This window comes from Nicotiana sylvestris, chromosome 3 (genome assembly GCF_000393655.2).
Source record: "Nicotiana sylvestris chromosome 3, ASM39365v2, whole genome shotgun sequence".
Lineage (NCBI taxonomy): Eukaryota > Viridiplantae > Streptophyta > Magnoliopsida > Solanales > Solanaceae > Nicotiana > Nicotiana sylvestris.
The window spans coordinates 8682757-8700998 of record NC_091059.1 but is presented as its reverse complement, the minus strand read 5'-3'; the positions used below and the strand labels follow the sequence as shown (position 1 = coordinate 8700998).

Genomic DNA, 18242 nt, shown 5'->3' with positions numbered 1-18242 from the left:
GCTTACGCAATTAAAATGTTTTACGTCAGAATGTATGTCAAAACGTATTTGCATTTGAGTAATCGTTGCTTCTTCAACTCTTTATTTTTACCTTCTTTTGTTTGTATTTCTGATGGTGTCATTGATGAAGTTGATCCCCCAATGTACCCTAAAAATGAAAAACGAGTAATGTTATTCAATGTTGTTTTTATACTCTAGCTGACTGACGAAGGCAGAGAGATGTTAATCTTTCATTATTAGTAAGCGCTCCCCTAGTTTTGATCTGATAAGCTTTCTTTACGTTGAGTTAACAAACCTGACAGGTGTGCCTAGATGCTTGGTAAAGAACGAGCTGGTGGGAAAGAGCTGGAGATCATGAAAAGCATTTTCACACAAGGAGGCAGGTGATCGGGAAATTTTGCTTCTAGAATACCGACTACATGGGAAGATTTGATTCTAATTCTTGTTGCCCGCTCAATTCCGAGTAATGAACGGAGGGCCTAATTGGAAGGAAAAGGAGGACTTTGATCCATTATTATTAGAGACGAATCCCAAAAAAAAAAGGTTTGTAGTGTTTCAAATAATTCATAATATGGTAATTAAGGTCTAATCAGGATTTTTTTTTAAGTTCTGATTATTGGATCGCAATCTTCTTTATGAAATGCCATCATGGAACCAGCATAGAAGTCGCAGTACTGGGATTTTATTACTCCAAATGTGTAATCTAGGAATTGAAGGTGGTGTCACATTTCCTTTAATGTATACCTTATTTTGACTATAAATTTTTTAGAAACACATAGCCGGTTTGATTGTAAAAATAGCACGGTATAGCCAGTTTTCGGACTGGTCATTCAAAAATAGCCAGCGTTTACGAAGTCAATAAAAAATAGTCACTATTTTGCTTTAACAGAGACCGGTCCAGCATAATATACTGGAGTTCGGTGCACCTGTGTATGAACTCCAGCATATTATGCTGGATCGGTGTAGACACGTGATTTTTGACCCTCCCCGAGAATTTTCACATTTTTAGCATAAATATGTAATTTAGGTCTAATATACCTATTTTGACTATTTTTGCTTTATTTCATTGTAAAAAAGAAAAATTACAAAAATATATATATAAATATTTAGTTTATGTATTTCTCATAAACTTGAAAAATACAAAAAATAGTACCTTATTTTGTACTTTATATAATTTCGAAAATTACCAAAAAATATAGTTCTATTAATGTTTTGTAGTCATTTTAATTTTGAAAAAAATATAAAAAATATTACTTTATATTTTATCTTTATATAAAAACAAAAATTACAAAAAAATAGTTTTATTAATATTTTGTAGCTATTTTAATCTCGAAAAAATATTAAAAAAGATATAGTTTTGTTTTAAATTTTAGTCTTATTTTTGGTAGTTATTTTGCTTACATAGGATTAGTCAAACAACGTCGTGTTCTTATTTTATGGTCCGGGCAAAAGAATAATATTCGGGTTCAAACTACCCGATTTTAGGCCTAATTTTCGGACCTAGCCCATAATAATCCGAGTCCACCGCATATGGGGGACACGCGTGGGGAACACGGACGGAACACCGTACACGGGTAACCCCACCGCGCATGGGGGACACAAACCTTGGACCCCTACACACGTGGGGTCCATTCCTTGGCAAATGCTACATTATACACGGACATAATTTTGTTTGAAGGGGGGACTTTGAAAATTTTGGAGGAAGCACTATTCATCATCTTCCTTCAAAAGAAGGAAGGAAAACCCTACCGTGGAAAAAAACGAGCACTGTGGATCTTCTTCAAAGAGAAGAACAAACAGAAAACCCTACTACTCCAAAACGGAAACCAGCCATAACCACCACCCAAACTCCATCGCAACCAGTCCGTCACCTTCCGACCAATCGGGACTCCCTCACGTCCACCACCCGTCACCGCCCATCGACCACTGCCCAAACAGCCCCTCGCATCCCCAGCGGTGAATCAAACCACCAGCTCCCCTCCATAACCATCGCCTTCGCCATCTTCACGCCTCCAGCGACCATTACTAAACACCACCACCCGGACACCACCACCCAAACACCACCACCAAACAGACCCTTCCACCTCCAGCAACCACCCGTCAAGCAGCAGCTATTGCTGCTGCATCGTCCAGCCTTATCGTCCCATTTCCACGTCCAAACGCAACAAACTCCCCATCGTATTCCTCACTAGCCAAACCCACAGACGACCCCCCCACGCCTCAGCTGCTATCAAGCAGCAGCTGCTGCTGTTTCCTCATCGGAACCACTACTGCGTCGTCACTATCCCTCGACCCCTTCTGCTCCATCCCCTCGTATTGGCCTGTTGCATCGAAAAACAATCAACAGCAGCCCACATCTCTGGGCGTTGACAGTTTTGGGTCCGAGCTTTCCATCGAGGTCGTCTTTGGTTCGTCGAGGTCCGGTACGTCGAGGTGTTTGTCCGAGGTTTCGTCATTGTTCCTCGTTGAGTGAGGTCAGGTTCGAGTTCCGTCGGGGGCACTGTTTGTCGTTCTAGGATTGTCGAGGTTCGAAGGTTAGTGTTCTTCGTCCTTTGTTTCATTTCGTTCGTTTCGCATATTATGGTTCAAGGTGAATGTCAACAATGCAATTTTTTGTTGTTTTGTTAAAAAATGTTTATCTTATGGTTAGTTACTGCATATGCTTAAAGTAAATGTGAGAACATATCGTGAGCTTAAGTTTTTACGAGAATGTCTACTTCTATGCATATATTTGTGTTTATTAAGGGAACAATTTGACATCCAGTGAATTGTTGCGAACATATGTACTCGCGTATATTATGTAGTCTCATTGTAATAGGTATGTGAACACCCGAATGAAAAATCATGACTACTAGCGTTTAAGCCTTATTTCTCATTCTTTAGTAATAGAAGTTGGGTTTAATAACAATAACAATACGTTAGCAAAGTTGGGACTAATAGGAGCCTTACTAAAATTCTTAGAATTCGGGACAGGCCGTTTTAGCGAATTTTATGGCCTTCCCAAAATAACAATACGCTAGTTGCTTTAGGCGCGCATTTAATAATTTTATCTCCTTAAACTCGGGTGCACATTTATGTGACCCAAATCCAAATCTCAACGGAATCGAAATGTGTCTCTAATAGCGGGTACATTGATTGTGGCGTGGTCTGAGATGCATTTCCATGACGTTGCAAATTCTTTTTTAATAATGAATGAGACGAGCCTCGACAAACAAAAAGTGCACAAGCTACGGGGCCCTCTAAATGTATATATTAAAATACATAGAATTCGAGGACAGGCCGTTTAGCGAATTTTACGGCCTTCCCCAAAATAACAAGACGCTAGTTGCTTTAGGCGCGCCTTTAATAATTTATTTTCCTTAACTCGGGTGTACATTTATGTGACCCAAATCCAAATCTCAACAGAGTTGAAATGTAGCTCTAACCACGGGTACATTGATTGTGACGTGGTTCGAGGTATGTTGTCCACGATGTTGCAATTCTTGATAAAAATAACGGTAAATGATAAAAGCGGTAAAAAGATAAAATCGGCACATAAGTTCACATTTGTGTAAAATCAGATAATCAAGCCGAATATAACAGTTGAGCGACCGTGCTAGAACCACGGAACCCGGGAATGCCTTACACCTTCTCCCGGGTTAACAGAATTCCTTATCCGGATTTCTGGTACGCAGACTGTAGTATGGAGTCATTTTTTCCTCGATTCGGGATTAAAATTGGTGACTTGGGACACCCTAAATCTCCCAAGTGGCGACTTGCAATGTTGAGTTTTCTATTTTTGAAAAATGATAAAAAGAGTCATAAATAAGTCAGGGTGATGCTGTTTTTGACAAAAATAGCCGAATGTTCCCGAAAGGGACGCCGGAAGGCTGACTTCGCATAAAACAACCACCTTTTGGGTCATGTTTAGGATTTTGGTCCAGTTGACCCACACAGCCTTAAAATCTTCGTCCCCGAGGCGCTGAAGGGCCGTGTTTGCAACACCACGTTTTCATTGTAATTTGAAAAAAAAACAAAGAGTCAGCGGTTAGGTGAATACCGTTTGAATTTTTAGTCGAAAATAAGTCGAGCCAGCTTCGGCCGCGTCTTAAATTGTTCTTGCCGAAATAGCCTTAGAGTATCTTTCAGTTGTCGAAAGGCTATTTTCGTAAAAGAACGGACAAGTTTGTAAAGTGTCATAAAATAATCCTCCTCGGCCCCAAAATTCATGTGAAATTTGGAAGGGGCCACATTTGCAAAAATAACCGTTTGGTTGCATTTGTCGAACAGAGAAAGGGAGCTAGCCTTTTTTTTTTTTGAGTTTATAAATCTCTTGATTAGAATACATGCAAAGAGTCATAATCTACAGCAAGCTTTCCATACCATTTTTCAAATGGTGTCTTGCCATCAATAGCAACAGATGGTAAGCGATTAATGAGGTGGAATGCATATGTAAGTGCCTCAGCTCAAAATTCTTTGTCCAAGCCAGCATTGGACAACATACACCGTACCTTCTCCAGCAAGGTCCGATTCATACGTTCTGCCACTCCATTCTATTACGGTGTATGTCTGACAGTGAAGTGTCGGATGATGCCATCATTTTCACAGACCTTATTGAAATGATCATTTTTGTATTCACCTCCATTTTCCGTGCGAATACACTTGATCCTCCTGCCTGTTTGATTCTCCACCATCGTCTTCCATTTGAGAAAAATTCCCAACACTTCATCTTTGCTCTTCATTGTATACACCCATACTCTTCGAGAAAAATCATCAACAAAGGTTACAAAATAGTGCTTCCCACCCAATGAAGGTGTTTTAGAAGGACCCCAAACATCAGAGTGTACATAATCCAAAATACCTTTAGTATTATGGATCGCTGTACCAAATTTAACCCTTGTCTGTTTCCCTTTGACACAATGCTTGCAAAACTCCAAGTTGCAAGCCTTTACTCCTTTTAATAATCCTTGATCTGATAGAGTTTTCAAGGATTTTCCTCCAGTATGTCCCAAGCGCATGTACCATAGCCTGGTTGTTTCTGCCTCTTTTTCGTCACTGGATGTCACTGTCGTTGTCCCAATAACTGTACTACCGCGATAACGGTACATGTTATTGTTCTTCCGATTGGCCTTCATTACCACTAGTGCACCAGAGCATACTCTCATCACTCTATTTTCTGCAATGATTTTTAACCCTTTTGATTCTAGGGCTCCCACAGAGATGATATTTTTCTTCAAACCCGGTACATATCGAACATCTGTTAATGTTCTGATCATTCCATCATGGTTCCTTAATCGTATTGAACTAATGCCATATGAGGTAAGAGGGCTGTTATCCGCTGAGTGGACAACTCCATATTCTCCTTCCTGAAAATCCCCGATCCAGTCCCTGTTGGGACACATATGATAGCTACAAGCCGAGTCCATCAACCATATATCTGATAATGTTGATGGCTCTATTGTAACTAATGAGAAGTCTGAATCATCACCATCAGCTACATTTGAATCCATAATGGCCTTTCCATTGTTATGTTTGGCCTTATTCTTCAACTTCGGACAGTCTTTCTTTCAGTGCCCCTTTTCTTGACAAAAGGCACATTCATCTTTGCTGGGTCTAGATCTTGACTTGGATCTTCCTTTCTTTTTCCTTGTTTGATTTTGAAGACGACCCCTCACAACCAGTGCTTCTCCTTCTCCACCCTTCTGTTTTTCTCCCTTTCTTTGTTCATAGCTGTACAAAGCCGAACAAACTTCTCTGAGAGAAATTTTGTCATTTCCATGGAGTAGAGTAGTTTCAAGGTGCTCGTACTCATCAGAAAGTGACCCCAACAACATTAAGGTCAGTCACCATCATCAAAAGTTGCATCCATATTTTGCAAATCTGTGACCAACTTATTGAAACTAGTGATATGTTCATTCATCGTGGTACCAGGAACATAGGTGAAGCGAAATAGTCTCTTCTTCATGTACAATTTATTTTGACTGTTTTTCTTCAAAAATTTATCCTCCAGTGCTTTCCATAATTTACTTGCAGAAGTTTCCTTTGTGTATGGATATTTCTGCTCTCTAGCAAGGTAGGATCGAATGGTACCGCAAGCAACACGGTTGATAATTCTCCAATCTTCTTCTCCAATAACATCTGGTTTCTTTTCTTCAATGGCCAGATCTAGCCCTTGTTGAAAAAGGACATCTAGAACCTCGCCTTGCCACATCCCAAAATGTCCGGACCCGTCAAAAATTTCTACCGCAAATTTCGCATTTGACACAATTCTTGTCATAAGCGAAGATGCCAATGATGACGTATTGTTGACACTTGATGTAGATTCTTCTTGTTTATTGTCTCCCATCTTTGACACAAATATTATTTAATAGCTGACGACACAAATCAAGATTATTTCCTTTCTGGTGTGGAAGATCAGACTAAGCTGCAACCACAGAGCATACTCAGACAGAACCTTGACTCAGTTACCAAGATAAATCTTTTCTGATGTGGAAGATCAGAATATGCTGCAACCACAGAGCATACTTAGACAATACCTTAGCTCTGATACCAATTGTTGCGGAAGCCAAATGTATATAGTGAATGAGTCACAACTACTATACCAAAAATTATGACAGCCACCAAATAATAAATAAGACAATAAAGCAACAATAAAATAAACACCAAAATTTATGAGGTTCGGCCAATTTTGCATACTTCCTCGGACACAACCAATATTTTATTCCACTCCAAAAATACAAGTGAAATAATACTAAAGAGAGAATAACAAATGCCTTAAGAAGATAAGAAGGCAAATGAGAGGTGTGTTTAAATCCTAAACATTAGGCCTCCTTTTATAGGGAGAAATTCTTCCCAAATTAAGTCTCCCACCGATGTGGGAGTTTGCCATTTTCAACAATAACATTAACTCTACCAATCCAGTAGAGAAATCTTGAAGAGCAAAAATATAATATTCGAGTAGACTTCGATGAACAATCTAATCAGATAGAAAAACTCCTAAAAGATGTGTGCAGATCCAAAAGCTATTTTTTAAGTACCACCAATTTTGGGGACATTCAGCTAAGACCAGCCCCTTGCGGCGCATTCCTCTCAATCTCTCCCGCTAAAACAATATTGGGCCGGCCCAATAAAGTGGAAGGTGGACAGCAGACTTAAGTTTGGTTCGGTCCTGGGCCCCAATATATTTTAACTTCCACTTCTTCGGCCGAGAGACTCCGGCGAAATCAATTTGTAAGTTTTCCGCTTCCCCCCCCCCTCCCCCCTCTCATGAAATGAAAATATCAAGATTTTACGGGCAGTGCATAAATCTTAGCTTTTTGTTTGGTTTACCAATGGTTCTTTATCGCGAAATATGAATTTATGATTTGGGTAATTTTTTCATTTGCTCTCGTTTTACTGTATATTCTTATTACCAGTTTCATTTATAATTTGGTAATATTTTTTTGAACTAATGTTTAACTTCGAATCAGTCTAATCATAATACTGGTTGTTAACCGAAAGTAGAATTTTGCAGTTTTTAGGCGGCGCAAAAGATCCAAAGTGGGAAATATAGTTGGGAGCAAAACAGAATGGCTTCTCTGTTCAAGGTAATATGAATGCCTCAGTGCTCTTTGGCTTTTCACTTGTGCTATATACATGTGATGGTTGTTCAATGAGCAATTTTTCTATTGATTTAATGTTTTATGTTGTATCTTTGTTTGTGTTTTGATGGATTGTGCTAATTCTGGTCGGTGTGTGGGGGTAGGGGTGGGGGTGGGAGTGGGGGAAGGGTTTAGGGGGCTGTGGGCCTCTCCCACCCGTGAAAAGAACAACCTCTGAAGGAGCATTTAAAGAACAATGTTATAACTATCTGCACTAGTTACTAATGCTTTAATCCTTGTATAGCTTCTCATCCAAAGGAGGTAACACCTTTTTTATTCTTAGACTTTCTCTGTTATAGAGGGTGATTCGGGAAGGGTGCGGTGAGAATCAAACACACCATGGACACTTTGACCAGTAACTCGTATAAACCCTGGTGTTATGAGGAGCTAACATCTCAGTCAGTCATGGTTTCCTGATTTAACTCGAAAGATCTATACAACAACAACAACTCAGTAATAATCCCACTAGTGGGATCTGGGGAGGGTAGAGTGTACGCAAACCTTACCCCTACCCATGAGGGTAGAGGATGTTTCCGGGAGACCCTCAACTCAAAAACGAAAGATCTGTAACAACAACAGAAAACATACAAATAAGATCAGCACCGTAAGTGACAACAAATAAGTGGGAAGGACAATAACTATGGCAATAATAAAAATTGAAAAAAAAATATAAAATAAAAGTAAAAAATTAATAATAATAATAAACAAAAAATAGAAAGTGTAATGGAACAATAACCGCTAGCAGTCCTATATAAAACACTATTAGACTAGCCGGAACAACGAAGAAAAACGCTCAACCACCCCCTAATCTACAACCCTAATGCTCGACCTCCACACCTCCCTATCTAGGGCCATGTCCTCAGAAATCTGAAGTTGCTCCATGTCTTGCCTTATCACCTCGCCCCAATATTTCTTAGGCCGCCCTCTACCTCTCCTTGTACCTATCAAAGCCAACCGTTCACGCCTCCTAACCGGGGCATCTGGGCTCCTCCTCCGCACATGCCCGAACCATCTAAGTCTCGCTTCTCGCATCTTGTCCTCCATGGGAGCCACGCCACCTTCTCCCGAATTTCTTCATTCATAATCTTATCCAGCCTAGTGTGCCCGCACATCCATCTCAACATCCACATTTCGGCTACTTTCATCTTCTGGATATGAGAATTCTTGACTGGCCAACACTCCGCCCCATACAGCATGGCCGGTCTAATCACCGTTCTATAGAACTTACCTTTAAGTTTCAGTGGAACCTTCTTGTCACACAGGACTCTAGACGCTAACCTCCATTTCATCCATCCCACCCCGATACGGTGCGTGACATCTCTGTCGATCTCCCCATCTCGTTGGATAATAGACCCTAGGTACTTGAAACTCTCTCTCTTAGGGATGACTTCCGAGTCAAGTCTCACCTCCCCGTTCGTTTCCCCCGACACATCGCTAAATTTGCACTCCAAATATTCCGTCTTGGTCCTACTCAACTTGAAACCTTTAGACTCCAGGACCTGTCTCTATACCTCTAGTCTTTCATTAACACCGCCTCTCGTCTCATCAATCAGAACTATATCATCAGCGAACAACATACACCATGGCACCTACCCTTGAATATGATGTGTCAATGCGTCCATTACTAGGGCAAATAAGAACGGGCTGAGCGCAGATCCTTGGTATAACCCCATAACTACTAGAAAGGGCTTCGAATCATCTCCTATAGTCCTTATCCGAGTCCTAGCTCCATTATATAAATCCTTTATCACCCTAATATAAGCTACCGGCACACCCTTCACCTCCCGGCATCTCCAAAGAACGTCCTTAGGGACCTTGTAATACGCCTTCTCTAGATCAATGAACACCATGTGCAGATCCCTCTTCCTAGTTCCATCAACCTCCTGATAAGATGGATAACTTCTGTAGTAGAACGACCAGGCATAAACCCAAACTGGTTTTCTGATAGACACCGCCCTCCTTACCCTCCCTTCCACCACCCTCTCCCAAACTTTCATGGTATGACTTAGTAACTTTATACCCCTATAGTTGTTACAATTCTGGATGTCCCCTTTGGTTTTGTACAACGGAATCATCGTACTCCACCTCCACTCATCTGACATCCTCTCCATCTTGAAAATAACATTAAACAGCTCAGTCAGCCACTCCTAGCCTGCTTTACGCACATACCTCCATAATTCAACTGGAATCTCGTCTGGTCCGATCGCTTTGCCCCGACTCATCTTACGCATTGCTCCCATGACCTCCTCCACCTTAATACGCCTACAGTACCTAAAGTCTTGGTGACTTTCGGAGTGCCCCAACTCCCCTAACACGATGTTTCTGTCCCCCTCTTCATTCAGAAGTCTATGAAAGTACGACTGCCACCTCTACTTAATTTGGGCCTCTTCCATCAATACCCGACCTTCCTCGTCTTTGATGCACCTCACTTGATCCAGATCACGAGCCTTCCTCTCTCTCGCTTTAGCCAGCCGAAATAACTTCTTGTCCTCACCTTTACCCCCCAGTTCCTCATACAACCACCCAAACGCAGTAGTCTTAGCCTCCGTGACCGCTAGCTTCGCTTCCCTCCTAACTTCCTTATATCTTTCTCTGTTTGCTCTCCTCTGCTCCTCGCCAGTGCTCTCCAATAACTTATGGTAAGCCGCTTTCTTTGCTTCCACTTTACTCTGGACCACGTCATTCCACCACCAGTCGCCTCGGTGCCTGCCTGAGTACCCCGTCGAGACCCCTAGCACCTCTCTCACTACCTCCCTTATACAGTTCGATGTCGCCGTCCACATACCGCTAGCATCCCCACCACTCTTCCAAGCTCCCACAGCCGCCAACCTTCCCTCCAACTCCTGCGCATTTTCCTTAGTTAAGACTCCCCACCCGATCCTCGATTGCCCCCGTACAAACATCTTCTTCCTCTTTATCAAGATACCGACGTCCATCACCAGAAGCCTATGCTGTGTCGCGAGGTTCTCACTCGGGATCACCTTACTATCCTCGCACAACCCCTTATCACACCTCCTGAGGAGAAGATAATCAATTTGAGTCTTAGCTACCATACTCCGGAAAGTAATCAAATGCTCCTCTTTCTTCGGATAAATAGAGTTCACGATCACCAACTTAAAAGTTCTAGCGAAATCCAACAGTGACGTACGTCCTCCATTCCTAACCCCAAAGCCGAAGCCACCGTTCACCTCACCATAGCCATCAACAGACGACCCAATATGCCCACTGAAATCCCCTCCTATAAATAACTTATCCGTAGGCAGAATACCCTGCACCACCTCATCCAACGCCTCCCAAAAGCGCCTTTTAACCTCCTCGTCCAAGCCCGCTTGCGGCGCGTATGCGCTAATGACATTCAGAGTGCTTCCTCCAACTACTAACTTAATCGTCATCAATCTGTCACTCACCCGCCTAACCTCTACCACTAACTCTCTAAGATCCTTATCCATCAAAATACCCACTCCGTTCTTGCCCTTCACGCCTCCGGAGTACCACAACTTATACCCGTCGGCATTCCTCGCCTTCGATCCTGCCCACCTAGTCTCCGAACACAAGCTATACTAACCTTCCTTTTCTGGAGAATCTTCGCCAGCTCTATAGACTTATCCGTCAAAGTCCCTATACTCCATGATCCAATTCTCAACCTATATGCACCCTTGCTCCCCTTACCCCCTATGTGCCCCGTCCCACCCCCTGACCCTTGCCTTAACCCCCACCTTGCCACCCTCCCTCCCCGAGGACATGACCCTACACTGCCATTACAGACCACAACCGCTATACCTACCGAAGTTTATGAAAAAATAGGAATATAGGTCCACTACCAAAATGACTATAGTAATTACGTACTACTACCGCAAAAAATCAACAAACACAAGAAGGAGAGAAATAGGAGGCGGGAGGTACCAATTCCCGCAAATACAACCTGGGCTTTTGTCTTGGTATATTCCTGATCCTGTGAAAAACCGAAGTTGGCGCCTCTGTTGTCTTCCTATTGTCCCGACGATGATGCCTGACAGCTACTACCCTTGGAAACCTGCAAGGTTCCGAAGAAATGGCTGTCCGGAGTTTTTGGTGCCGCTGTTTGAGGACTGAGTGTCGTTCCTAATTTATGCCTTTCTTTATTTAGTATAATGTTAGCAAAGTGCAGCAGAGTAGTCAAAAGCAAAAAGCGCAAAAAGCTCCAAAGTCTATTGGAGCTTTAAGTGCAAAGCGCAATTGAAGTGTGGGGAAAAAAATTAAAAACAGAAATGTAGTGCAAAAACATGCAACTATAAACACAAATAATAATTATTTGGACAAAAGAATGGAAAACTATAATCGAGCTATATATATAATGTTCTGCCCTTAAAGACAGAGCCCATTGGTGAAGGTGCACATGCCTAACACCTTGACGCCTACACTAAAGTGCCAATTAAGTGAGCACAACCTGGGCTTCACCGAGCTTCAGGGCTTAAGCGCGCTTTAAGAGAGCCTTTAACAACACTGAAGTGCATTTTCCTGCATATCCAATGGCATTTCATGAATTTTTAACATAAAGAGATTGTGGTGTCTGAGGTGTCCTACCTTTCTTAATCTAGGTTTTATTTGCTTTTATCTTTTAATATTTTATCTGTTTTTTTTTCTTTTAGGATTTAGCCAAGATTTCAGCATATAGGGATAGAAGGTTTTCAGGAACCCAGGAAGAATTTGAAGATGCTTTGCTGAAGTCGACTACTGTTTATGTGGGGAACATGTCCTTCTACACAACAGAGGAACAAGTGTATGAGCTGTTCTCTCATGCTGGAGAGATTAAAAAGATAGTGATGGGATTGGATAAGAATTCCAAAACTCCTTGTGGGTTCTGCTTTGTAATGTATGGCCTGAACCTTGCTTTCAATCTCCAATTTCTTTCATTTTGTGTTGCTAACTTTTGACTGTATAGTTTCTTCTCCAATTACGGTATGCCTGCTGCAGCTTTAATTATTTCCCTCTAGTTCTGTTTTTGTCTACTTGTTCAATAAGGATATTGATATTATGTATTTGGCATTTGTTCACGCTGCCCGGTAAATATAAGAATCATGTTCTCCGTCTCTACTCCTACAAGTATTAATCAACTCTTTTTCGCTGTGTCTTAAGAATTAGATGACACGTTTTACAGTCCCGACTATTAATAAAAGGAACTTATTAACTTAAGAAGTATTGTAAAGATTTGTAAAGAGGCTTATACCACAATCGTTTGATCTAATTCTGTCAAAATGTCCCCGAAGTCTAGGTAGGAAAAAGCAGGGACTTCCAAAATTTGAAAGCACTTCCACTTCTTTCATGGATTCAACCCTATTGCAATTATCTATCTAATTCTCACATAATGATCAATGTTAAACTTTGTTATGGATTTTTTGGTTTTAAAGACTCCTACTAGAAACGGAAGGGATATGAAGGAGAAAAGAATAGAGAGAGGAGAGGAGAGGAGAGGAAGGGGAGCATTTACTAGTATTACTTCTGCATCTATTGGAGAAAATGGAAGGTGCAACTGTTATTCGACACTAATAGCCTGATGTGTAGTTATTTTGTTCTTAATCTTGAAGGTCCTTATTATATTACAAAAAACGTTTAGTTAAATGGGGTGTCAGTTCTCCATGTTTCCTCTACTTTAACTGAAAAGGAAATCTCCCTCCTACTTGGTAGAAAAGAAAAAGAAAATTTCCCTCCTATTTTTGTCTTAATCCTTTTTGTCCCTTTTTTCAAATCGAGGGTTGGTTTATCTTTGTCCTAGTCTAACAGGTCGCAACAAAAAATTGGAGTAGTTTGGCTGTGCCGTCTTTGATGTTATCTCTTGTTCCACTCAGTTGTCGCTCATTGGTTACCTTCTTAATGATGGAAGACAAGTTCATTAATGAGGAAAGAGAGTCTCTAGTCTGAAATTCAGAGAAAGATAAAATAGATTCCTTACAATAGTGAATCGACCAATTAATGTTTCTCAACGTAAAAAATAGATCCCAGTTCTTGCTTTAAACGCGCTATGTACTATTTATGTATTTGCAATTTCCTGCCACACCATTTGCCCAGAAGCTACTGTATGGTTCTTTGATTACTTGTCGAACATTTTTACCAATGTTTCAAGAAAACTTTTTATAGGTTGTGGTGTTTGTTTAGGTTGTATTTCTTTGGGATTCCTGTGTGGTAGGTAGTGGGTGGTCATCGGATTTGTATTTGGGAAGTAATATATGTTTCATGCATTCTCTGTCTTGTTGACTTGTTCCAAGCATGTCAAACTTTTGCCACTTTTAGGTCTGCGTTGCTTTTGCTAGTAGAATTTGTATTGATGTACTCCCTTTCTGCCATTTTAATTGACTTGGGTTGACACTGACTAAGCTTATGTTTGAATGAATATATTAGGTTTGATGGCAAGGAGTTCAAATAATATTTTGAACTGCAAAAAGGAGATGAATTGTTGAAATGAGGTCAAATGAATAAGTAGTATATATGTATGCCGGGGAAAAAATTGCCATTAGGAAAGACATGTACCTTTGGGATGTGTACACAAATAGCAGATCAATGGAAATAGAATGGAAGGAGTGTATGACGAGCTTTTGTCTCTTTAGTGTTGTCACTGTTTTTGCAGTTATATGCAAACACCTATTTGCTCATAATTTTTTTTGACAGCTGAAGTCAATTCTATTATAAACACCAAGATGGTGTTAGGTGTACTTTATAGTTTGTTACATGTATACTTTTGCGTTTATCTCCCATTCAACCCTTTTCCCGTTCAACGGAAAAAAGCGGAAGAAGGAAAATAAAGAAGGAATGGAGAATATCATTTGCATTTGTAACAACTGTGAAACGTTTTTCAGATTCTACTCTAGGGACGACACTGAAGATTCTGTCAAATACATCAGTGGGACAATTCTTGATGATCGCCCGATTCGTGTGGATTTTGATTGGGGATTTCAAGAAGGTAGACAATGGGGCCGCGGTAGGAGTGGTGGACAGGTAATCTCCTCAGTGGTTATTCTTTTATCTTGAGATTTATGCCAGCATATCATCTGATTTACATCTTTATTTCCCAGGTGCGCGGCGAATATCGTACCGACTATGATCCAGATATCCTTCTCTTTGATTGATAAGAATGCGTTACAGTTTCTTTCAATTCTTTTAGCTATCTTTTTCTCGGGAAAAATTGTTTTGGTCTTATAATGGGCAAATTTGATGAACATTGCAAATAAAAAGGGTATGGAACTATTAGGACAAAGTTAGTCAAAGATACTTCATGTATGCAGAAGGATGTCTAATTAAGTACTTTTAAGTAGTGAAGTTTCTGCAAATGCTCTCTACCATTGTCAACAAAAAAGCAGGCAAGTGTGTAAAATCTGCTAAAACTTGGTACATTTTGATTGAAAAAAAAGGAATCTGTTCAAACTTGGTATGCTTTCATCTTGAAAGATTTATGCCAGTATGGTGTAAGTAAATTGAGAAAAAGGATATAGTTTAATTTCTTACACGTTCTAATATTATGTATATACTTATTAAGAAACATTTTATGTAGATATGTGTGTAACTTGTCTATATGGCAAGTTAACTAAAGTGGTACTTGACAATGTAATATTTGTAATTGCGTAAATTATTCCTCCATACACAATAATGCTTGAGTTTCAGTTATTCTTTCTTGATGCAACATCATAAGTTACTCAAGTGCTTGTTAGGAAGTATTTCTATAGTATTTGTTCAGTAAGCACTTACCCTAGAAGTAGTTGTGGGGCATTAAAAGGTTGGTGCATCAGCATCTAGTTGTCTTTTTAGGTTCTATGTCACCATCTACAAGAACCACAACCCTCAGCATCTAGTTAGTAGATAAGATAGTGCATTAAAAAAAGCTTTTAACCTCTTGTGATCATAAGATTCTAGAGCATTCTTTCTGAAGGAATTAGTGACCTTGATTTTTCTTTTATTGTGTTTTGCTTTTAGTGAATGAACCTAGTGGTCTCAAAAGCTTCGATTTTCTACATCCCCTGTGGTTGTAGGACAATCAACTTGATGACGTGAAAATTTCATTTTGTGGCCAATGGAATGATTGCAAAGTTTTAAACAAGGCAATGGTTTTCTTTGTTATTTATGTTACAAGGAAATACCTCAAAGTAGATCTTCATTTAATCTTTTGTCATGAATTGTTTATGAGGAATCAGAACTTCTATGATGCGAAGCAGCAGTACACTTTTTAGTGCAAGTGTCCATCCTTTTGTGGAGGTGAATATTGGATCATGGATATGTTTATCAAGGATAGGAAAGATGGTTGATATTGTTTGCATGGGTTTCTAATGTATGCATTTGAAGAATTATGGTTTAGTTCAAATAAAGACTAATGGTGTAATCCATGAATGTGCACAGAAATGCTATACTTTATGGTTAATCAATCAAGTAAGTTTTCATCACCTCGTCTGTCAAATGGTTGAAACTCTTGCATGATAGTCCATGCATGCAACAGGGTTTAAGAAATTATTCTTTCCCTTCTTTCTCCATTTATATTTAAGAATTTTGGACTGTCTTTTTATACCTTAACTAGTTATACGTCGAGGTGGTTATGGAAAATTGGTCCAAAAGGAATTGGAAGCACAAAGGCAGCTTGTGGATTATGGTACAGGATCATTGGGCGCTTACCCACCAGTTATGCCTCCACCTCCATGTAAGTTTAAGGGCTCTTAACTTCGACATCAGTAGTTTCTTTGATAATATTGACTATTTCTTGCGTCTTAGCAAAGAGCTTCATCCTCTCAAATTAATTTGATAATATGTGGAATGTGAAATGTAAAATGTAAAGAGTGCAATTATTTTTCATCCTCTTTTTTTTTTCCTTTTCAAAAAGGAACTGGCTGTGCCTTTGATTGAAGAGTCAACTTAAAGCGCCTCTTAACTGTAGATTTAGATTTTACTACTCCAGGACTTGTGTGTGCTTTGATGCAGTAGAAAACTTCTGATTTTAGCTGGGGGTACAACTGACCCCTATAAGTAAAGCTAGTGTATATTAATTATTGGTTCGGTGGTGAAGTTCTTGTGAGTTGTTATTATCTGCGTGTGTCAATGTCGATTCCAGACCCTGTCTATTTGTTGCATGACACTCACTAGTTTGAATATATGTGCCTTTTATTTAATGGATTATAACTAAGCTGTCAGAGGATTGGTGGTTTTGATATCAACTAATGCTGTAAGCATAATGTCTGCATTCTGAATGCTCCATTGTAAATGAAATCAGACAGACTAGAAGAATTTTATAAGTTTGAGCGCAGGTTGAATGGCAACTTCTGGATGTTAACGATTTTGGTTTTGTTCCAGTTCTAAATTTAGAGCTAGCCATATTCTTCCCCATAATTAAACTGTTCTTTTTCCAAATTAATGCTATGCTTCATTAATCTGTTGAAAATCAGATTTAACAAGGAAAAACTTGAGATTTCTCTAATAAGGAAAAAGGAATGGAAGAGATTGAAACAACCCCTTTAGGATTTCAAATTAAGCTTCAAATAGCTGATTCACTGGACCTTCACTGAGTTTTTCTTGCACTTCCAATAACTTCTCATCATCAAAATTTATCTGCCATGCTCAAACTTGGTTATGCCTTAGGTTTTGCAATGCGATATGTTAATAAAAAGAGTTACACCTATAGACCTTTTACTGTGTCTATAGACCTATAGACGTGGTGGAAATCATGGTCATGGAGGTTCTTATCGGCAAGGTAGAGGTATGTTTTTCAAAGCTTTTGATTCAGTTCTAATGCTCTACAACATTGTATTTTTCTGTCTACTGTTTCAGTATAATAGATCTAACAAACAACTCTATCTTATGAGGAAAACAGACTATCATCGCAAGCGACACAGGGAAGATGACCACCATCGGTCAGATTATCCAAAGAGGAGTTATGACCGTGAATCTCGAAGAATCTCTAATCATGAATCTAGACCGGTATTCTCTTTTATACCTAAGCTACATCTTTTATTGCTTTGGTCTTTTTCACCAGCATGTTCTGTTCCATCTTTTCATATGTAGTCTGTGCTCGCCACCATTTAAATTGAAATAATAATTGGACAATGAAACAAAGTTTGTATCGATATCAAAGAAAGAGGTTCCCTGATTTTAGCTTGTGATTCAACGAATAAGAGCTTGAGCTTCAAATCTTTTATGTCTAAGTTTTGTCCCGTCTTCGGTTTTAGTGAAATTTGTTGTTGCAATGTGACATTTTCTTTTGCTGCAGGAGAAGAATCCACGTTTCCGTGAGAGTGGTGATTCTGATGAAGAGGAAGATGATGATAGGAAGCGGCGTACTTAGTTTTATTTCCAGATGTAGATTGCTAGGAGAAGAGTGTGTTACTTAAAAAGAGTTGTAAGACCTGCTCTCAGCAACTTCCTTTGTAACTTGTGCTTACGTAATTAAAATGTTTTACGTCAGAATGTATGTCAAAACGTATTTGCATTTGAGTAATCGTTGCTTCTTCAACTTTTTATTTTTACCTTCTTTTGTTTGTATTTCTGATGGTGTCATTGATGAAGTTGATGTACCCTAAAAATGAAAAACAAGTAATGTTATTCAATGTTGTTTTTATACTCTAGCTGACTGACGAAGGCAGAGAGATGTTAATCTTTCATTATCAGTAAGCGCTC

The 18242-nt window shown here is 39.7% G+C and overlaps 1 protein-coding gene across 1 annotated transcript; it reads left to right on the top strand.

Moving 5' to 3' along the window:
* The first annotated feature begins 7547 nt into the window (after positions 1 to 7547).
* Positions 7548 to 18001, top strand: LOC104225608 (nuclear cap-binding protein subunit 2-like). Its single transcript, XM_070168539.1, has 8 exons — positions 7548 to 7565; positions 12248 to 12471; positions 14450 to 14588; positions 14666 to 14712; positions 16166 to 16279; positions 17279 to 17325; positions 17440 to 17546; positions 17836 to 18001. The coding sequence occupies exons 1-8, from the start codon at positions 7548 to 7550 to the stop codon at positions 17908 to 17910; spliced, it is 771 nt and encodes a 256-aa protein (XP_070024640.1). The 3' UTR covers positions 17911 to 18001.
* Positions 18002 to 18242: the final 241 nt, after the last annotated feature.